At 55.0% G+C, this 22,869-nt stretch overlaps 1 protein-coding gene across 4 annotated transcripts in view; it reads right to left on the bottom strand.

Annotated features, from left to right (window-relative positions):
• PSD4 (pleckstrin and Sec7 domain containing 4) overlaps positions 1–22,529 on the bottom strand; it is a 37,487-nt gene extending 14,958 nt beyond the window's left edge. For 3 of the 4 annotated variants that reach the window (XM_060169196.1, XM_060169199.1, XM_060169200.1), the window contains exons 1-2: positions 22,390–22,529; positions 553–1,637 (exon numbers count right to left, since the gene is read on the bottom strand). In XM_060169196.1, the coding sequence (XP_060025179.1) occupies positions 553–1,524 (972 nt within the window). In that variant the 5' untranslated portion in view covers positions 1,525–1,637; positions 22,390–22,529. Of the gene's footprint in view, positions 1–552; positions 1,638–12,413; positions 12,537–22,389 lie in introns of those variants that run through there. The other variant, XM_060169197.1, reaches the window with a different exon arrangement.
• Between the last annotated feature and the right edge of the window lie 340 nt (positions 22,530–22,869).

The raw sequence follows: 22,869 nt of genomic DNA, 5'->3' as shown, positions 1-22,869 counted from the left end.
CTTCCCCGTTGCTCTCTGGGACCACAGAGATTAGAAAGTTACAGCCCTGCTCTGCCATGTTGAGTTTCCTTATCTCTTAAGCAGAGGCCTCCCTGGGAAAAATGCGCGCACATAACTTGTCCCTACGACTTGTACCAGTTGATATCAAGACCTCTGCCATCGCCACGTGGGCCTGATCGGGTGACACTGGACGCGCTGACTCACGTGAGCTAAAAGTAACAAAATGCTGCAATCTCTCCCCAAAAGAGAGGACTCTTAAAGCAGACATCTCCCCACTAGGGGCAGAGGTCATCCCAGCAGGCTGACCGCTGCCGTTACAGTTGGGAATGTCTTCAAGGTGTTGCCGTCATGTTCAGTTGACAGGATGGCGCCCGTAAAATTCCCTCTAATTCTGAAGGCCACGCTGGGCCTGCCTTTCTGCGCTATTGCTCCAGGATCCCCAAAGGCCCCAGCACCTGGGAAGAGAGTTCTGGGCCTGGTGACCACAGAGGAAGGCCCTTCCTTCCGTGTCCCCATGCACAGCCTGGGGTTGGTTCCCAGGGCTCTGCTTACCTCGCTCTCCTCCTGGCCGGGAGGTGCTGCGGGAGCCCCCTCGGTAGTGCCCACCACAGCCCAAGAGGAGGAGTGCAGCCTGCAGGTGGGCACAGGGAATGGCGGTGTGGTGTGCCCGCTGGGATCCACTGCGCTGTCCCCCAGATCCGGCTCCCTGCCCAGCTCCCACGGCACACTGCCTCCTGGGGGTGAGGGCTCCAGGGTCTGCGGGCTCTGGGGCCCGGTCCTCACATCTGCGCAGGGATCTGAGAACCCCCAGGAAAAGCGCGCTTCAGACACACTGGGGGCCGAGGAAGGGCTCTCCAGGAAGAGGGGGTTGTCAAAGAATATGCTCTCCTCCTCGGGACCCCACTCCGGGGACGACTCTGGCGCGTCCTCCCTCGGCCATGCCGGCTTCCGGTTCTCCCCTTCAGGCCCGTTGCTCTCTTCCCCCGAGGCCCCGTGCACGTCCACGGGGGTGCTGCGGTGGAGGCCTGAGTCCCGGGGTCCCATCGGGCTGGAGGGGAAAGTGGGGAGGTCAGGAGACGCCGTGGGGAGGCAGCATCTCAGCTCAGCTCTGATCCCTTCCGTCTTCTCTAGCTCCTCCTGAAGGTCCAGGACGCACATCTGGGCTTGCAGGATGCCCGCCCAGAACACCACCTGGGTGGACGTGCTCTGGCTCTGCCTCGGGCTCCCCAGAGGATGGCTGTCCCGGGGTGACCCGGGGAATGCCGCTTTCTGCCCTGCCCCCTCCTGGGAAGAGCCGCTCCCCGGGTGCGCGGGCTCTGGGCTGGAGCCCCCGGGATGAACATCTCGCCTCGTGGAATCAGGAGGGTCAGAGGCCCAGGTCTGCTCCCCGCAAGGTCCGAGAGGGCCAGGGCGGCCGCGTGTCTGCCTCAGGTGTGCTCCTGGGTGGAGCTGCATGTGGTCTCCCAAACAGATGTCGAGCAATTCCATGGGCTTGGGGTGTTCACAGAGTCCGTCGTCACCCATCCTCCACAGAGTAAAGCTGCACAGGAGTCCCCAGAAGCGTCCGCCTTCACAAGCCCATTGTGTTGATCAGAGGGATCGCCGGCCAGGGGGGCGACTGGGACCCCACATCTACCCTGGAAGTACCCAAAGCAAAGGCAGGTTAGCGCTGGGCTCTCAGCCCCTGGAAGCACGCGTCCAGTGAGTTACACGTGGTTTCGAGCGCCTGCCACATCCATAACCCAGGCCAAGGGCCGCTGCCCTCTGCAGCCCTGCGGGGGTGAGAAGTGCGCCACACACGCCGTCTGACCCACAACTGCAACTGCTCGCACCTGCCCCAAAGACACTCGTCTGGTGGCTGAGGGTGGCCCGAGTGGCTGAGCTGAAAGAGATGAACTGGGCAAGCCAGACCCTTCTTTGGGGAACCTGGATTGGAGAATGTCAAGGCTAAGATGGTTGGTAGCAGGAGCAGAAGGTGGAAATGTCTCAAAATAGCGGGAAAGGGGGGAGGGGGAGGGGGGAGGGGGAGCAAAAAAAAAAGAAAAAAAAATAGCGGGAAAGTAGCGGCAAACCAAAAAAAGGATGGGGAAACCAATGTACGTGGGAGCCAAACAGACCTGGACTGGAGGTGAGGGGAATGGGACAGACTCGAGGGAGAAGCAGGGAGCCAGGAATGAAAGGCCACAGCTGGTCTTGTTTCCACCTCCCACGGCTCCTGTCTTTGGGGGCCTGCATCCTTGCCACGCTCACTGGCCGGTTCTCAGTTACAGCCATGCAGCCTGGCTCAGGAGGAAGCCCAGCCTGGGCTGCTGCATGAGGAGGTTTCAGCCCACGGGGCAGACCTGCCACACAGGGAGGAGACTGCTGCCTTCTGGGGAGCGGGAAGCTGGGGCTGCCCCACGCCTGCTCAGAGCTGCCCGGCACGTCGGCCGCATTGGCACTCTGCACCGGGCCTAATCAGATGTGGCCAAGGATTTTCATGGGGCGTTTTCTAGAAGCGCGCATCTCCATCCCCTGCACGTGGTGCCCAGGTTACAGGGCTTTCGGGGTGGCCCTGCTTCTTCAGAACAACTGGCTTGTGGACACTGTGAAACTCGTAACTGGACCTGTTTTCCCTCGGTACTGGCCCTCAGGAAGTGCAGGTTAAGTCCGCAGGCCCTATGCACGCATTTCCTGTACTAAGTGCACCCCAGACCACGTCACAGCTTTTATTTTCCCTTTGCCTCACTTTCCTCACTCACATATCTCTATTTTGAGGACTGTGTGTACGTGTAAGCCATTCTGAAATATTTGGGGGAATAAAAGCACACACACGCGTGAACACACACACACACACACACACCCCTGCTCCTGACTTGTAACCATGCGTAACTTCCTGATACTCACTCCCACCTACTTCATGGCCCACCACGAGACACTCAATCAACGGGAACACTCAGAGCTGGGCAACAAAGGCTGGGTGGGGTCCTTCTGTTTAAGGTCACCAAGAAACCTCGGCCGGGCACTGTTCCTTCTTTCAGGAGGCGCCGGAGAGAAACGAGAAAGGACCCGCACGAATTTAAGTTTCTAACTCCCCTTGAAAGCATCGTCCCACAAGTCTCTCAAAGGGTAAGCTGGGACGAAGTGAGAGAGTGGCATGGACATATATACACTACCAAATATAAAATCGATAGCTAATGGGAAGCAGCCGCATAGCACAGGGAGATCAGCTCGGGGCTTTGTGACCACCTAGAGGGGTGGGATAGGGAGGGTGGGAGGGAGGGAGACGCAAGAGGGAGGAGATATGGGAACATATGTATATGTATAACTGATTCACTTTGTTATAAAGCAGAAACTAACACACCATTTGTAAAGCAATTATACTCCAATAAAGATGTAAAAAAAAAAAAGTCTCTCAAAACCAGAATCCCTTTCTGGGCTCTTACTGCTCCCTCTGTTCCAATCCTCATGTTCTTCACTGTGAGCACAGCAAGAAACTGTAATTGCCGAATTGGGGCTTCAGGATTCGGAACTTTTAGACCCCAGGAAGGGCCCACCTACCACTGAGTTCTCAGCTGGCCTCCCCAATAGACTGGGACTTCCCAAGAGGTGGGGCCGTTTCTTACTTTTAATCTTGTATTTGATGCTCTGAAGCCAATAGATTTGAACTCTGCTCCTCCTATGGGTCTCCAACTCCTTTAGCTCAGCCTCAGTCATCATTCGAGGCTCTTTCTCTCCATCCCAGGGGAGAGCCCTGCTATAGTCCTATCACCCAGAGAGAGGGAGGGAGTGCACCCAGAACCCATTGTCTATACTCGGGCAAGCCCTCTGGATCCAACCTCCCTCCCCAGGCCTGTCTGGAGAATGATGAAGTGTGAGAAGGGAGGTGAGATACCCCCCCGCCCCCCGCCCCACCGCAGGCTTCTCAAGCAACCAGCCCTTAGGGGACAGGAAACTCTGGGAAGGCGGCTGCATGTAGGAGATGGTAGGCAGAGGTGCCAGGAAGCACCTACTTCACAGGCACCTGAACACGAGGCATCTCCACCTCCCTTCCCAGACCCCTTGACCTCCGTCCCTGCCAAGACCTGGTCTATTTGTGCCTAGCTGGCTCCCCTCTGGAAACACCCCACCCCGCCCTCCCTCCTCCACACATTCTATCCGATGTGCGCCCGCCTTAGGAGCATCGCAGCATTCCACCCAAATGACCTCAACTCCCCTCCTCTCATTAGTGAATCACGTGACAGGAAAGTTCAGATGCCAATCATGGGAATGGGAAATGGTGGGCAGCGGCTGGTGGAAAGGGTGCCCTGCAATTTTTAACAAGATAGGAGTCCCACACGTCCCTCTTTGCCAATAGGTCCTTATAAATAAGTATGTATATGAAACAAAGCAGCCACACAGGTAAATGTTAATGACCAGGCTAGACACAAACGAGGATTGGACTGGCCTTCCCAGAAGAAATGGGGTCTTCCTCCATGGATTCCAAGGGAAAGAAAAATCAGAGAAGCTGAGGCAGCTTTCCAGAGACCAAAGGAGAAGACAACAGATGTCTGGGGCCTGAGGGGAACTGAAGGACCCAAGGGAGGTGAGGTGGGGACCTGCGGGGGAAGCAGGGACAGACAGATCCAGCACGTGGTGGGGAAAGAGGTATGTCTGCACGCCATCCCTCTCTCTCTTATTTCAGAGTGTTTACTCCACAGGGTGATCCCTAGTGTGTTAACCCACGTGGTTCTAGCTTGCCTTCCATTCCCAAAATGTAATCGCTAAGAAGGAGGTTCTTTGTGCTTCCCGCTACTGCTGTCTCGCTGTGGAAATGGTGACCGACAATCGTTTTAGTGACCAATTGTGTTATACCCACTCCAACGTCAAAGTTCTGGTGGTATATCGTTAGCCTCTCGTTCCAGTGGTTAGAAAGTTGAGGGTTAGTGTTGACTTGAGAAGCTCAGGACCACCCATGAGACACCTGGGGTTACAGAGGCTGGTGGCGGGTGTCCTGGGTCCAGGCAGGCAGACAGGTGCACATGGCCTCTCAGTAGAGTTGTCACATTTAGCAAGTAAACAATAGAGGATGCTCAATCCTGGGGACGTATTTATACTGAAAACGGACTCATTATTTATCTGAAATTCAAATTCAGCTCTGCGTTCTGTCTTGTACCTGACAACCCAACCCTGTGTCAAGAGTGCCCAACCTATGTCAAGAGCGCCCCGCCCCTGCGGTGTGCCACTCACCCAGCTCACGCTTTGCAGCCCCAGACTCAGTCTTGTGAGCTCAGTTCCACGAGTGAGACACGTGGTGACATCGCCTTCCTACTACTAAGGAAACAACGTTCAGAGAGCTTCAGAAATGTGCCCAGGTAGCTCAGCTGGTGGGTGGAGACGCTGGGATCTGAACCCAGGTCTGTAGCTCCCTTAAGCAGCACTCTCTCTTCCTACCCATAAATCAATTCTTTTGGGCATTCATGGATTGAATGAAGCATGAATTTCTTCTGATGCGGAGTCACTTTAATTCACCTGTTTCCCCCACTGTTCAGGGCAGGGCCTGCCTGACTCAGAGGTGGCACTCCAGAAATGTTTGTGAAAATAAGAGGAAAGATGGAGAGATGGAGGGATGGATGGGTGGATGGATGGATGGATGGATGGATGGAAGGGTGGAAGGAGGGATGGAGGGATGGAGGGGTGGAGGGATGGAGGGATGGAGGGATGGAGGGATGGATGGGTGGATGGAAGGGTGGAAGGAGGGATGGAGGGATGGAGGGATGGAGGGATGGATGGGTGGATGGATGGATGGATGGAAGGGTGGAAGGAGGGATGGAGGGAGGGATGGATGGATGGACGGAGGGATGGATGGATGGGTGGATGGATGGATGGATGGGTGGATGGGTGGATGGATGGGTGGGTGGGTAGGTGGGTGGATGGATGGATGGATGGGTGGATGGATGGATGGGTGGGTGGATGGGTGGGTGGGTGGGTAGCTGGGTGGATGGAAGGGTGGAAGGAGGGATGGAGGGATGGGGGGATGGAGGGATGGATGGATGGATGGGTGGATGGATGGGTGGATGGATGGGTGGGTGGATGGATGGGTGGATGGGTGGATGGGTGGGTGGATGGGTGGGTGGGTGGATGGATGGATGGATGGAAGCATGGAAGGAGGGATGGATGGAAACGTGGAAGGAGGGATGGAGGGATGGTTGGATGGACAGATGGATGGAGGGGGTGGATGAAGAGATGGGTAGGTGGATGGGTGGATGGATCCTCAGAAAGCCGCCTCCTCAACAACCTTCCTACAGGACTGGGGAGACCGAGGCTTGGAGAAAGAGATTTAGCCTCATTACGACATGAAGACGTCCCCCTGAGGGCCAGTCTGGCCATGAGCCAATCACACCTTCCTTCCAGGAAGCCCAGAACCCTTAGGGCAGAGCTTTTCCAGAGGTGGCTCCTGCCAGGCCAACCCAGCAGCCAAAATGCTCATCTGGGTTCTGGCTCTGAGGCAGTAGCTGGACAGAGAGAAGGAGACATCAGGACCGGTTCAACCACCTTGTCCTGTGCTCTCCACTAGAAATGCGAGTTTAAGAAGTTTCTCTCTCTCTCTCTCTCTCTCTCTCACACACACACACACACACACACACACACAGAGGAACTGGGGAGCAGAGCCTAGTTCTCACGTGTCTAGCATTTTCTTGGTTTACCTTTTTTTCACCCTTGAGGCTTAGCGATATGGCTTTTGAAATCGCTCAGCCATCTTAACCAGAACAAAGGAGGGAGAAAGCGTCTGCCACAGGCTTCTTAGGTAGGCTTTGTTATCTCTGAAATGAGCAGCCCTTCATTTTTCTAAGCATCGTGGTGGCTCAGGAAGAGAAAACTTTTAAGGAAAAGCTCTGGAAGAAGTGTGATGGCTCTTTGGAATCCAAAAAAATGCTCTGAGTCCAGAAGCCAGTGAGAGGAAGTATTAGGGAGGAAGCTGAGGATGGGGCGGGGCGGAGAGAGCCAGTGCTGCACTAGGCAGCCCCCAGGGCTCCTGTCTTGAGCGGAGTAACCTCTGCAGGGGCTGAGCCTGCATTAGCTGAGGGGAGGTAAAGGACACAGAAATCCAGGCTCGGGGACCAGGGGGACATAAGTCCCTCCCACCACCACCCGACACCCACCCTGGGCTTCAAGGCAAGGTCTTTTTGTTTGTTTGTTTGTTTGTTTTTTGCGGTACGTGGGCCTCTCACTGTTGCGGCCTCTCCCGTTGTGGAGCACAGGCTCCAGACGCGCAGGCTCAGCGGCCATGGCTCACGGGCCCAGCCGCTCCGCGGCATGTGGGATCTTCCCGGACCGGGGCACAAACCTGTGTCCCCTGCATCGGCAGGCGGACTCCCAACCACTGCGCCACCAGGGAGGCCCAAGACCAATGTCTTTTTGATCTTAGTGCAGGAAGGAGCCCAGATGGCACCTGGATCATCGTTTTGAGAGTGGGTTTGCTTTCCACCCCCCGCTTGGGCACAGAGCCTGTGCCCTGAGGTGCTGAAGGCCATGGGAGGCCGGGGGAGAGCCTGCCTGAGTGCGAAAGATGACAGCGTGAATGTCCTGCATTCGGCCCCCACTCACCCTACACAGACTAGACAGACTAGACTCAAATCCTAGCTACAATGGACGAGCCATGTGACTCTGGTCCAAAGCTTCACCTGGTTCCTTGCCTGTGAAAGAAGGAAACAAGATGGATAAAGCTACTTGAGAGCTTTGCTATGCAGTGGGAGGGGGTCTGAGTGCTAATGCTGGACCCAGCCCTTGGGAGGTGCTCAGAAACACTACGTCATGCTCAGATTAACTTGGCTTGCAGCCAAACAAACATGGACTCCGGGTCCTCCCTGACAGCACGGACTCAGCCCAGTGGGCTCCCTCAGTCCCCCAGGAGTCGGCCCGGGATGTCCTATCTGGAGTGTGCATCTCTCTCTCTCCCTTTAAGCTTCCAACTCAGAAACCTGCTTCCTTTTGCCCTGGAAATGTTTCCTTCCTACGCAAAAAGCAAAGGCTCCTGGCCCATCCAGGGATTTAGGAGGTGACCTGTCCTGTCCCTCAGCAGCCCTGGGCGGAAGCCCGGTTAAGGGTGCTGTCCCTGAGGACAGCTCCCCGAGCGTCTCCAGTTTCAAGGTGCAGGACAGACGCCCCTGCCTGAACCCGGGGCCAGAGCACCCAAGGTACTTGACTGGGGGCCACCCCACATCCTGCCCACAAGGAAGGAGGCTTCATGCAAATGTGCAGAGAGAAACACACACACACACACACACACACACACACACACACACACACACACACACACGAGTTGGTGCTGAGAACCCTGAGGTGGGGTCAGCTGAGACTCAGGCAGAGACAGAGAACGGAGAGGGCAGAGAGGACGGGGTAGGGGCAGAGAGGATGGGGGGAAGGGTGGGCGGAGAGGGCCAAAGGGTCTCCAGAGAAGCTACTGCCTGTGAAGGACAGCAAAGGCTCAGGGCCAGGCTGGGCCTCCCTCACCCCTTCTTGGATCTCCCCCTCCCACTACAGAGAGCCTAGAGCCTGGATTCTAATCCCTAGGCTGGTTCCTTATCTGTAGAGGAGGGAGCCTGTGATGCCCTAGAGCCCCGGGAGACAGGCCTCCTGGCTAAGAGTCCTCTGGGGTACTTATTATCAGCTGATGACAGGTCACCCTTGCCAGCCTTTTAGCGCAGGACTGACTCCACCCACAGGATCTCAGGCCCTAGAATAAGGGGGCAGTGGCTGAGATGAACAATTACAACTAGAAGGCCCGACGGTGTCCCAAACAGGGAAGCCTTTGAGAGTGAGCTGGTCCCTGTTACCCAACAGGTCGACGGGCCTAAACCAGCACTGCCCGGGCAAACCAGCCAGCTGGGCCCCTCCCCTCCACCCGTCCTCCCTGCGGGAGCCCCGAGTCTGAGCTCCTACGGTGACCGCACCCAAAGCTGCCCCCCCTCCAAAGCCCCAGCCCGAATGGCTTCCTCCTCTCCAGGGTCGAGGGGTCAAGGCTCACTTGGGGCCTCTGGCCACATAAGCCCCTGCTGGGTACCAGTCCCAGCAGCCACCAGGGACCTGGGGAGGCTCACAGGAGCTTTAGGAGGGAGGGGCCTTGGCCACTTCACGACTGCAGACCCCCAGGGGCTCCGGGAAGGCTGGGGTACGTGGGAGCCAGAGCAGGAATCCCAGAAAGGGCCAGATTGGGAGGGGCCGGTGGACGGAGAGGAGGAAGGGGAAGGATGGGGCTGCTGCCCAAGGTCGGCCGCACAGCAGGTGCACACGCAGGGGCCGATGGAGCCCTTCTTCCTGCCCACCTGCCCCGGCGGTCACCGCCAGGGCCCACACGGGACTCTCCACATCCCCGCCCCCCGGCGCCCTCCGAGCCCCCCACCCGAAGCAGGCCCACCCTGCTCACCTCCAGAGGACCCGGGAAGGGGTGCGTGGGCCCGGCTCCCCGGGAGCGGCCCTGCTGCCCCGTCCGCCTGGCCTGTGAATGGGGAACGTAGCAGCTGCAGCTTCCGACTTCCGTTCCCCTCACCACCCTCACCCCCCTGCTGCCCCAAGGCCTCCGGGGCTCCCCAGCTGCGCTGCACCTCACACTTCCTGCCCCGAGACAAGCGCACCCGCTCCCAGGCCTGGCGCCTCTGGCCCCAGCCCCCTGCCCCGGCTCCCGGGGGTCCCCCACCCTCCACGCAGCCCCGAATCAGGGGCCCGGGAGAAAGAAAGAGGAAGGCGCAGCGCCCCGGACTGTGAACACACCCCGTCCCTCCCCCCCGACGTTCTGTCACCAGGTTCTCATCTCTGCCCAGCTCTCGGGTCCTGGCAGGGCACTCGGTGGGACTCGGGAGGGCCCTGGGGCTGGTAACTTTTCTTTTTCCCTCAATCTGTGTACGGCTGTCTTGGGTAGGTAATAATGGCACCTGGTGTAACTGTCCTACAGTGACAAAGGGTTCCCCAATAGCCCCTGAGTCCCCCCTCTCACTTACATTATGAACTGTTACTCTATCCATTGCATGGATCCAGAGGCAGGCTCAGAGAGGTTAAGCCACTGCCCACGGTGGCGCAGCTGGGAAATCACGAAGCTGTGGTTGGAACTCAGAGCATCTGACCGCATGGACCGACTGTCATCCATCTCCCACGGCTGAATTCCCCACGTATGTCTGCAGGCCACAGGCCACAGGGGTCCAGGAGTCTGAGTCCGAGGCTGGGGGAACCACGCTCACCGGACCGTGCTCTCCTCCCTCCGCACCATCTATTCTCCGGTCTCAGTGACCACCAGCTTCCCTGCTGAGGGTCCAAAGACCCCGGCCCCCTCCCTGAACTCTAGTCCTCATAAATCCAACCTCCCAGAAGACTCCTCGACTTGCAAGGCCCAGAATCCAAGGGCCTCAGACCCAGGCCGGCCTGGCCCACAGCGCACAGGGCGTGGCCCACAGCGCACAGGGCGTGGCCCCAGCTGCGCCCCCCCCAACACGCACGCGCACGCGCACGCGCACGCGCACGCACACGGCGAGGAGTCCACAGGGACGTGCCTACCAGGCCTTTCTCTGGGCACCCAGAAGTCTGAGATTCTCTGCTTCCTGGACCCGTGGAACCTCTACTCCTGCCCCTCCCCGGGGACATCACTGCTCTGTGCGGCCCTAGACCTGGGGCGAGGGGGAGAGGCAGCGAGGGGGTGGAGAGGGCCTGGACCTGGGGGCGGGTCGATGCCCTCCGTGCACGTGCGGCACCAAGCCAGGGCAGGGGAAAGAAAGGGAAGGAGCTAAAGGCTTGGGGTGGCCTCTGCCGCCACATTCAGCAGGGGCTGCGAACCCTCATTCAGAGCTGGACCCCCAGGTCATCATCAAAGTGACAGGCAGGAAAAGAGGACACACTTTGTATAACAGTTCATCAGGTGCGGTGTTATAACACTGACACGTCCGAACACGTCTTGGGGTGGGCGGCCTCCACTGTTCCCTTTTCTGGAGCTCGCAAATGTTAGCGGCAGGTTTATCTCCGGGTCAGCGCAACACAAACCGGGTTCGTAACCTTCCCCAAGCTGTTCGTCCTTCTGTGTGGAGGATTTTACAACACTTTGCCCAGCCAGGTAAACCAGAAACCTAAAGTCGCCTCGGCCCAAACGCAAACCCTCCCTCAGGCCTCCAGCCTCACAGGGTGTCCGGCACGTGGCCACGGGTCAGTCAGCGCCGGCCCCACGCCATCCCAATGCGAGAAGCTGCTGACCGTCAGGAATAAAGCACAGGACCCCTATCCTCAGGAGCTTCCAATCAAGTGACAGACAGAAAATAAACAAGCGACGAAGTAATCGGTGTGTGATTATAAACTGTGATAAATGCTGGCGGGGGGATGGGACGGGGAGAAAGGAAAGTGAGCAGTGGGGAAGCTCACTGCGAAGGGAGACCGGGGGCACCTTATTCCCATAAAGAGGAGGCAGCACGTAAAGAGTGCAGGGTGGGCATTTTCGGCAGATGAAACTGCATGTCTCATTTCTTACCCGAGACCGGAAAGGTCTCCAGGAGTGAAGGGAACAGAAAGCCAGCCAGCGTGGCCAGTGCGGCTGGCCTAGGGGAGGGTGGCCGAAGAGGATGGGGCCAGATCCCGTGGGGTCCCCAGGGCTAAGCAGGGGAGTGACAGGCGTATTTATTTTTAAGATCACCTGCTGCTGCATGGAGAACAGACAGTGGAGGGCGCAGTGAGAGCGGGGACACCAGGCAGGGGCTCTGTGACAGTCCAGGGGAGGTGGGACAGTGGTTTGGAGGGCAGCAGAAACGGCAGAGAAGGTGAGACAGAGGATGTGGGATCTATATCGGGGATGCTTGGTAGAATCTGCCACGTAAGTGATGCTAGAGAAGTCCAGGTCAGCTTCTAGATTTCTGGCTTGAGCAACTTGGATGGGTAGTAATGGTATTTGCTCAAATGGGAAAGATGTGGGGAGATGAGGCTTCAGGGAGCAAACCAAGAGTTTCATCTTTAAATATCAGGTTTGAAATTCTGCTGATAGCAGATTTCTCAACTTAAGTGACAGAAGCCACAAGACAGTGGGATAAAATATTCAATGCGGTGATAGAAACATAACTGCCACCCCAGAATTTCATATATAATGAAAATATCTTTTAAGAACAAGGATGAGATAAAGACATTTTCTGATACACAAAATCTAAGAAAGTGCGATCTCAAACTAAAGAAAGCTCTACAGGATCCACTTTAGGAGGAAAGAAAAGCACCCCCTGGGGGTGCTCTCACATAAGCCTGCCCAGATGGAAGGTCTGAGATGTAAGAAGAAATTATGAGCAAAGAGTGGTAAAGATGCAGTAAACATTAAAACTGTATAAAGCAGTAACAATAATATATTGGAAGGTTAAAATAGAAAGATATAATTTCAAAAATAAATAAATATTAGGCTTGAGATATCTGTGAGATACTCAAGCAGGAGTAGCTGGTACCTGGAGTTGACTGGAGGGGCTGGGCTGAAGAAAGGAGCTCCTATGTGACCAGCAGGAAGGTGGTCCACGCTGGGGGCTGGCGGAGCCTCCCCAGGAAAAGCCCGCAGAGGAGAACAGCAGGGACTGTCCAGGAGGTAAGAGAAACAGCGTGAGGGTGTGTCATCACCAAAGAAAGACAAGAGAGGAGAAAGATAACTTCAGAAGGAGGAAGTGGTCGGCTGTGTCAAACGCTACTGGAAAGTAGTGCAAGATGAGGAATAAAGTGACCATCGAACGAGGGCGCACGGAGGTTACAGACAAGCTGGGGGTGGGTGAGGGCTGGAGGCACGATGCGGGCAGAAGCCAGGCGGCCATGAGGTGAGGACTGATTGATTAGGAGCCGAGGACAAGGGTCTTCCCCCTCCACTCCCAGCCCTGAACCCATCCCAGGCTGGGCTCCCTGGGGCTGAGACGCTGCCGGTCAGCCCGGGCACCAGCGATCGGCTTCCTCCGTGTACTTATGAGTCTCCTTCCTTCCCCTGACTGTAAACTTCTCAAGGGCGAGGACTGGTCCACTCGCCTCTATCGCTACCCAGGTTGTGCAGCAGAGGGCCTGGCTCATAACTGCTCCCAAACCTTCTGATGAATGCATGAGTCAAAGCTGCTGTCTTCTGACCCTCAATCACATCGAGCAGCACCGTGGGAAACGGAGTCGGCCTCTCCGCTCTCCTCCCAGGCAGCAGGTCTTATACGTGACTGGTGTGTGCATTTGGGGGGATTTGGGGTGTGGCCGGGGGGGGGTTCCTGCTTACAGCAAACTCCTCGAAGAGACTCCCAGACTCCTGCAGCCGCCAGCTCTGTTCCGTCTCCTAGCACTTTCACCTCCTTCCCAAGATGCAAGGAGCAAAACTGGATGGGTGGGGGGAGGGGCGGGGGGAGGGGCGGGCCACAGGCAAGGAGGGCCTCCAGCTCACAGGGCGTGTGGTTCAGTGTGGGCAGGCGCAGGGCAACTAGCTCTGGCGCCCAGGGCCCCTGCTGGTGGGGAGCTTTGATCTTTGGTGCCCCCTCCCACTTCTGGGGGTCCCTGCCCACTGTCCCCCTCCCCAGGGCCCAGCAGACACGCAGCCTCCGGACCCAACCACAGCCCAGGGGCAGGCAGCCTTCCTGCCTCCCTTGAGGTGAGTGACTTCCTGTTTGCCCGCAGCGGAAGCTGCTCAGCACAGGTGGGGAGGTGGCATCTCATACACTGCGCGCGGATGGCGGAGTGGAGCCCACCTTCCAGGAGAGGAGCTCTGGGGCTTTCAGCACACAGCCTGCCCTCCTGAGAGGCAGAGGGGTGAGAGGCGGGAGGCAGCAGAGGAAGGGAATGGGCACCTGGCTTCTCACTACCTTACACAGAGGGCCCCTAGGGGCTGACACTCACAAGGCCCTTTACAAGCAGCATCTCCAAACCCTAGAGTCCGGGGTGGGGGTGGGGTGTTACGATCCCCACGCCACAGAACAGATAAGGAGACCGAGGGTCAGAGCAGCCTCTCAGGCTGGACTTGAACCCAGGACTGCCAAACCAAATGCACCGTCTGCTATACCCTGTCGCCATTTACACGCTGCTGATACGAAGGAGTTGGGATTGCTTTCCAAGGGAGCAGGGCTCCTCATGGCCCAGCCTGAGCTCATTTCTACAACGCAGAGCTTATGAAAACTCCAACAGGGATGGAACTCACTACCATCGTTCCGGGGGTACCGGCTACCAGGCCGGGGGAGAGCCAGGGCCAGAAGCACCTCGACGGGCTCCCATGTCCCTGAATTTGTCACTGTAGAGGTTCTGTCCTTTAGGGAGGCCTGGGAGTAAGGCAGCCACCTGCTCCTTCCTCCAGAAAATGCCCTTTTCCCTCTTAGCTCTCAGGCCTCCACAAGCCCGGGCCCTCAGGGAGGACAGACAGGAGGACACTTGCCTTCCTAAATATTTCTCTGCCAGAGTAGATGGTGACAGTCCCACTGGCCAGCAGCTGGGAGGGAGGGCCAGGGTGAGGGCTTCTAGGGACTGAGCCCACGGCAGGGGCCACTGGCGCCCCTCCCTAACACCTGTGGTCTTAGACTGGGAGGGAGAGGTGTCCCAGAGGCAGGGCAGTGAGGAAAGGGATCACGGGAGAGCGGCAGCACCATCACCAACCGCCCTACACACATGGGCACCAAGGCTGCCCTTGTTTTCCTGGGCAAGGGCCAGAAGTGATTATTACAAAAGTGAGTGACAGCTTCTATCTCTTGGACTCGGCTGCCCAGTCCCGCAGTGGGTACAGTAACCTTGCTGTGGTTACTGTGGACAGGTGCCCAGGCCACCACTCCCTGGCCTTCTTATTCCTTGGCACCAAAGTCCGGCCCCAGCTGCTCTCTCCCAAAGCCACCCTGTATTTTCAGATTAGCATTTTCCCTGCAGCCACTTGTCACAGGTCTGTCCTTCTTAGGTAAGCAGAGAGTAGGGCTCTACAGTTATTCACATCTGTCCTTGAGCCCCCTGGGCACCCAGAAGATGCTTACAACATCTGTTGCAATACATGTGCGCTAAGATACTTATAAAAGCAAAAATGCTCACAACCTCAACATCCACCAGGAACCAGATAAATAAATTATGATAGAACCATCGAGCGAACCTCAGCAACCTTTAACTATCTTGTTTTTGAAGAGTATTTCATGAAGTGGAAAGATTCTCACTGCATATTATTAAGTAAGAAACTTGATTGTATATTCAGTATGGTCTCAATTTTTTTTTAAATGTGCATATTGGGCTTCCCTGGTGGTGCAGTGGGTGAGAGTCCGCCTGCCGATGCAGGCGACGCGGGTTCGTGCCCCAGTCCGGGAAGATCCCACGTGCCGCGGAGCGGCTGGGCCCGTGAGCCATGGCCGCTGAGCCTGCGCGTCCAGAGCCTGTGCTCCGCAACGGGAGAGGCCACAGCAGTGAGAGGCCCGCGTACCGCAAAAAAAAAAAATATGTGTATTTAGGCAATGAAATACCAAAACACTGGTTGACAGCGGCTATCTGGGTGTGGTAACAGTAGACACGATGTTAAGTTCTTTATGTGTTTTTGGTGTGTACCTGCTGTTTAAAATAAACACGTATGTACAAAAAACAAATAAATAAATAAATATGTACGATGTTTGTCATCAGCAAAAATAAATTAAATTTGTTGAATTAAATAATGATTGAATTTCCCTGCTCACTTTAAAGACTGGGAGGTTCTTTGCCAACCCCCCTACCCACCAGGTTGCCGGTGGACCACCAGAGTGAGACGGGGGCGGGCCTAAGAGGGTCTGCATGGGTATTTGTTGTTTCTGACCCCTCACTGCTACCATCGCTCAACTGGCTGCAGGGTGACCTCTCTGACGTTGGTGTAGGGACCTACTCGGAGCCCCAGAACTGGGATGAAGTTTGAGATGAAGACATTTGAGATTTGACGGTTACAGTAAGAAGCCTTCTCAGAGCTTTCCTTATCTGACTAAAAGCAGCAAATTCTGAGAAATAAGGCAGCCACAAATTCCTTCTGCAGCCATAAATTCCTTCTGCAGGGCAGATCTATTCCCAGAAGGGAGAACTCAATAAAATCTACCCCGAACCCCTTCTCTAGGAGAGATTTATGGCCCACAAGGAGACTGCAAAAACACTCACACCTGTAGAGACCAACATTATCACTACTTTGTCATTTCTCATTTGTTCTAAAAACCCATTTGTCTTTGGAAAAGAAACCTATTTGTTCTTCCTAGAGAAGGCTTTTTCTCTGCGCTCCCTCTTCCCTACTAATTTAGGTATATAAGCCTTTAACACTTTAGCAAGCCAGCTACTTCTCTGACTGGCTCCCACGTGCAGGCCAATGAACCTTTTTCTACTGTTAATCTTTTGCCAGTTTAATTCGCAGGTCCCAGGGACAAAATCTTAGAGGGTAGGGGAAAAGGTTTTTTTCCCCGTCTCCCACATAGCGAAGATGATCTCCTTCACGAATCCACTAATCTAAATCTGTGTTTGCCTAAGTAGGCATATGGTACACATAATAAACATCTTTAATAGTTAAGCATGTATTTGAATATGCATTAAAAAAGCCCACGATTTCACAGATAGTGTTGCTAAGGATCTCGCTAAAGTAAATAATGCTACTTCATGTTGTGTTTTTCAAATTGTGTGTATTCAAGGAAAAATATGAAATAAAATAGTATAGGTGGACAACTCTTCTGTCAAAAATCATGACAAGCTACGTAAATGAGTGGGCTGAATCCAACCTTTCAAGCACTTACTCTTTTGGAGGAAGACGTGTCGAGGGTCTTCCTTATAATGCTAATTAGCCTTCATCAGCCATTGACTGACGAACAGGAAATTCAGGTTGCACAACCAGAGGAAAAGCAAGGCTCTGGTGTTACATAAAAAAGACAACAGGTGGGCTCCCCTGGTTGCGCAGTGGTTAAGAATCCGCCTGCCAAGGCAGGGGACACGGGTTCGAGCCCTGGTCCGGGAAGATCCCACATGCCGCGGAGCAACGAAGCCCGTGCGCCACAACTACTGAAGCCCGCGCGCCTAGAGCCCGTGCTCCGCAACAAGAGAAGCCACCGCAATGAGAAGCCCGCGCACCGCAAGGAAGAGTAGCCCCCGCTCGCCGGAACTAGAGAAAGCCCACATGGGGCAACGAAGACCCAACACAGCCAAAAATAAAATAAATAAAAATTTAAAAAAACAACTTTGTAAAAAAAAAAGAGAGAACAGGTATATGCTGACATCGCGAAGGAGGGAGACAAGACTCAGAGGGGGTTTTGTCTGGGCCCCCCCACCCCCAAAAGGTTGGTGTTACCCTGGGGGTGCTCTCACATAAGCCTGCCCAGAGCAACAAAGCACTAGGCTGCCCAGTGCCCTCTCCATGCCAGCTGGAACAGATCATGTCTATCAACAGTTGCCCACAGGGACAGAGCGGGCAGTCTGGCTCGGCAGCCTCCAGCAGGAACGGCCCTGGGGCCCCGAGCTCCTCCCCAGGGACACAGCCCGCACACCTGTGCTTCCGGAGGCCTCTTCTCTCCTGTATGCCTCAGCCCTTCCGCTCATCCTCCAAGGGCACACTGAGAGATGCCAGGAAGGCAGGGACCCCTCGTTGGCCGTCCTTGTTTACAAGGACCCCCGCCCCACCCCTGCCCAGGTTCCCAGGCCGAGAGGATGCTTTCCTGAGATTGCGGAGCCAGCAAAGGGCAGAGTTCGAAAGTGCATCCGTGCCACCTTGCTGGTCCAGCCCGTCCATCCACTTCTCAAGCCTGTTCATCCACAACCCGGGGCTTTGTTCCAGTGGGGCCTATTTTGCACTTAATGCTCTCCCACAGTGACCTCACCCACTCCCACACGTTCATCTCCTACCCACTCACTGAAGGTTCATGAACCCTCCCCAGCCCGGAGTCCTAAATGCCAACGGAAATCCTTTAGCCAGGTGAGCAGGACTTCAGAATCAATAGTGCCCGATCACCTGTCCACGCGCCCGTGAGCATGCCTCCCCGCGCCCCCCGCCCCGTGCCCAGCCCTGCACTCCAGGTCCTGTCTGCAGCATCGCATGTGCCCCGTTTCCCAAGTTAGCAGGCACCCGTCATGCCTCCAGCGTCCAGTCCTGCTGGTTCTCCGTCCCCGGCAGCCCCTCTGCTCGTCACCTATCCGGAGAACCCCAGGGACCTCCTGCCTCTCAGGTGCACGTCCACAGTCTGTCCCAATTCTCCTCCAGGAGCTCACTCCTGCCCTTGAAAATCCTTCCTGGCTGACCCCCACCTCTCCTCATTGCCTTTAGGGAGAACCCAACAGGGCATTTGAGACCCCCAGCCTCTCCTAGGACCACACACTCCCACCCTCAACCACACTCCCAGTCTATGGGGCTCCCCGGAATAGTTCCTGGAAATTTCACACGTTGTCGTGTCCTCATGCTGTGCTCCTGGTCAGCTCTGTTCCCTTCCCCATCCCCCTTTCCACCTATCCAATCCTCTTCAGCCTCCAGGGCTCACCCCCATCATGCCATTTCTCCAAACAAGCTTTCTAGACCAAGCCGGTAAGAATCGACCGTTACGATAATTCCATAATTCCAACCACGGAAAGCAGTGCAGCGGTCAGAAGCAACAAACCGAGTGTCCAGGGAGCAGCTAGATAAATCTTCTTAAAAAATAGCACCGGCTTTAAAAGTAAGATCATGATTTGTAGCACAGTACAACGTACGTAAGTTTAAGATACATGCATATATAAATCAACATCATATATTTCTCTAAAATAGTCCAGATCCCAGGATAAACGTATCATAAATATATCAGAGTAGCTGCTGCGCACAAAGGTAGGGAAGATGGTGAAGGGCAGTCAGTGGGACTGGAGTTGAGGGATGAAGAGAAAATCATCATAAGACCCCTTATAATTCAATAATAACAACAAGACAAAAATCCAAGTTAAGTCACAGGCCAAGGACATGAACAGTCCACAGAAAGAGAAAGACAAAGGGTTTAAAACATACAGGATACTCACAACGCCGCTGACTATAAATACCTATTAAAACGACCATGTGATGCCATTTTTTTGGTCTGCCAAATCGGCAAGAACAGTTTATAACACCAAGCTGGCATCAACGGAAATCTAAAACACACAGAGCCTTTCAATCAGTAATTACACATTTATGGATGTCGCCTGCTGAAACAGTCACAGAAGTGAGCAAAGATGTAGGTACAAGTATCCTTAATGCGTAGTTGTCTATCACAGCAAACAAACAAACGAAAATGGGGAAAACAATTTAGAAAACCATAAAGGAATGGCTAGATAAATATGTTAAATCCATTCAGTGAGATATTACATATTTATTTTAAAAGGATGAAGCACATCTATATGTCCTGAATCTGAATAAGTATATTAAGTTAAAAAAGAAGGGGGGCGCGGTACAAGGTACAGACATGAGTATTCTTTTTTTTTTTTTTTTTTGGCCGCCTGCACGGCACGCGGAACTTCCCCGACCAGGGATCGAACCCCCGTCCCCTGCCATGGAAGCGTGGAGTCTTAACCACTGGACCATCAGGGAAGTCCCAGACCTGAGTATTCGTATTCTTATTATTTGTGTAAAGAAAAAAGAAAGAAAAGAAAAAGTATAATATGTATATGTTCATTTACAAATAGAACATAGGTCTGCAAGTATTCTCAATTGCCTCTAAAAAAGATAGGGAATCACAGGACAGGAGAAGGAAGGAGATTTCTCACTGTGTTCCTTAAGGGCTGTTTGAACCAACACTTGTAAAAAGATTTTTAACACAGGCAAGTAGTACCTTTCAAAATATTTTTAAAAGAACTTTTAACCCATGCAAATATTATCTTAAAAAGCAGAAAAGAAGTGGAATGCACCCATAAGTCCTGCTGTCTTCTCTCTAACCAGCCCCTGCTGTGAGGCACCCTGGAGACCCTTTCTACTGCAGACAAACATCCCTTTAGCCAAAACCTCTCTCTCTCTCAGAGCACTTGGCTCTAAAACTGCACCACTCGATTATAAGTCCTGATTCTTCACTTACTAGCTGTGTAAAAGTGGGCAACTTTCTTATTCTCGCTGGGCCTCAGTTTCCTCATCTGTGAAACGGGGTGGTCCATACATCACAGACGTGCTGTGAGAATGATTTGTGTTTGCACACGAAGTGCTCAAGAGAACCTGGCATATAGTACATGCCCGATATCCTCTCCTGTTTTCCTTTTAAGTCTACTAATGAGATCGTTCTTTTGAAAAACAGAAGATTATTGGAATTTTCCTAGAAGGCAACAGTTTTTCTCCCCATATCAAGTCTTTACTGATTTGGAAAACTTGGTGTGTACCTCCCACTTTAGCCCATGTTGTTGGATGGACGCTGCATCCTCTCCTGCCAAGAGACACGCTCTCCATCTCTGGGGATCACCTGTTCCCTGCTAGTGTAAAACTCCAGGCCTGACCCTGAGTTTTCTTGGGAGCACGTAAATCTTCCTGCCGCGGCAGTTGAGAGCATCACCTGCCTTCCTGCATGCCTCCGGTCAGCAGCCTGAGCCCCGCCCCTGCCTCCTCTAATGAGAGCCCCAGAGATGCCTGCTCACCTCTCAGAGCCACCATGGCCTCCTTCCTGTTCAGCAATGCCCAGCCTGCTCCAGCCTCCTTCATGTCTCAGGGCCTTTGCACTTGCCATTCCCTCTGCCTGGAATGTTCTTCTCCCAGCTAGTCACATGCCTGTGTCTTGCCTACATCCAACTCCTCAGCACAGCCTGTCCTGACCACCCTATTGAACCCAGGAGGTCCCCTCACCTTCTAACCCCTTAAGCTGCTTTGCTTTTGTTCACAGCATTTATCTGACATGACATTAAAATTGCTGTTATTGTTACCGTCCATTTCTCTCCACCAGAAAATAAGCTCTAGGGAGGAAAGACTGTCTTGTTCAGTGATGTATCCTTAACACCCAGAAGAGTGCCTAACATGTGGGCTCTCAGTATTTGTTGAATGAATGAACAAATAATCGAGTCAACAGAATATGTCTTCTGGGGAAGCTTAAATCTCCGCCTCAGATTTAAGCCTCCCAACAAGAAGGACACTCTCAGGACTCCACAGGGGGGCTACTCACCTCTCATCCTTTATACACTGATCCCTTGTAGGCAGCTCATAAGTCCCTGTTCATGGTCACAGAGGACATCCTATCCTGTGCCCCCAGAATTTGAGGGCCTGAAGATGGTACCATTTTCCTACCTTATTTAGAAAGCCTGCCTGCTACCTTCTCTAGCCCAGGGCCGAGTTCTCTGATCTGTTTCACGGTCATGCCCATCATCATCTTGTTTTGTTTTGTTTTGTTTTGTTTTACAGCATTTAATCACTCTCTGAACGAATGTGATTCATCTCCTTACTTATTTTCTCTCTCCCTCAATTCATGTAAACGAGAGCAGCTGTATTCCCACTGCCTTCATGCCTGATGAGTGGTTGGCACTCAGTAAATATATGTTGAATGAATGGATGAATGAACGAATGAATGAATGACCCTTCTTCAGAACCCTCACATAAAGGAAGAAAGAAATGAATCACTCGGTACTATCTGCTGTCTAAACCTGACCTTGACGTTTCTTATGTAGAGGGGCTCGAGACATCCAAGTAGTTGCTAATTACATCCAATCAGCTCTGGGCCAGGGGAAGGACTGGGTTAATGAGGTCAGGGGCAGGTGGAGCCTTCAGCTGCCCTGGCCTTCACGTTGATGCTGCCCCCCTGACCTAGACATGCAGGCCATGGACACAAGGGCCTGGGTCAGCACACTTAGAAAAGTGGGAAAAAAACACCTGCAAGGAACTCGCAGCCCTGGCTCCCCTGTTTTACTGAAAGAAGCTAAACTCAATCCTAGAGCCAGAAAGAACCCTAGAGGGGAAAGTGAGTTAGTCTGCTGGGCAGACACTGTTTACCTTCTTAGGAACCTCTGGTGTTTTCTGACCAGACACACCCAGAAGGGCCAAGGAGAAGGGCCAAGGAGAGCCGCCAGCATCCAAGGGAGTGGGGAAGAGCTGGGCTCTCCTCCATCCCAGTGCGCTCCTGGCGGGGGCAGCCTGCCAGACTGGCCAGGCTCCCAGCAAGCAGGGAGCAGGGAGGAGGGCCCCGCCGGGTCACCGGCCTAGGGGCCACTGAGGCCAACGGGAGATAAGGAGTTAGGCCCTCGGTGTCGCCCAGGTCTGATGCTGGATGGTTTTAAGGGCGCCTCCTGCAACCAGGTGCACCCCGCCCGGCTGGAAGAGCCTGTGGAGCCACCGCACCCCAGGCCGGGCAGTTTGACTCTCTCAGGGAGCGTCCCCCTGCTGTCGGCGGCCCTGCCCCCTGATGAGGTTGAACGCTGAGGACCCCACCAGCCCTACTCGCTCTCGCCCCTCGGAGCCTCTTCCCGCTCTCCCCGGCTGCGCAGATGCTCCCTCGCTCGGCGGCGCCCCCAGTGCGCGGCACACTCTCCGCAGCGAGGCCGGCGCGGGGCCCCACCTGCCCTTACCAGTGTCCCGCTGGGCTCCTGCTCCGGCCGCCCGCCCGCCCGCCCGGGCGCCCCATGGCCCGGAGCCCAGGCGCGGGCCGGGGACGGCGGGGAACGCGGGGCGGCGGCTGCGCGGGGGACCAGGCCGGTCCAGCTCCGGCGCGCGGCTCGCGCGAGGCACTGGGTTTCCGGCGGGGAGACGGAGGGCGGTGGCCGGGCCGGCGGCGCGGGGCGGGGCGGGCGAAGCCGTCCGACTGGTCTGACGGCGGCGGGCGGGCGCCTCCTGCACGACCTGCGCTGTCCCCGTTGGGCTGCCGGCGCCCCGAGCCCTCTGTCCGGTGTCTTCCTCCAGCTCGGAAACCAGCCGGAAGCCCAGACCAGCCGCAGACGGGTGCACGCCCCGAGCCGGGTCGAAATCCGAGTCCCTCCAAACCCATTCTGTGCCAGTTCTTTCGTGGGCGCCAGAAAAAACTGCCTTATCTCAGCTCAGAATTTCAGCTG

This window comes from Lagenorhynchus albirostris, chromosome 13 (assembly GCF_949774975.1).
Source record: "Lagenorhynchus albirostris chromosome 13, mLagAlb1.1, whole genome shotgun sequence".
In the NCBI taxonomy this organism is placed as follows: Eukaryota; Metazoa; Chordata; class Mammalia; order Artiodactyla; family Delphinidae; genus Lagenorhynchus; species Lagenorhynchus albirostris.
The sequence above is the reverse complement of the archived record's forward strand: the minus strand, read 5'-3'. Positions and strand labels throughout refer to the sequence as shown.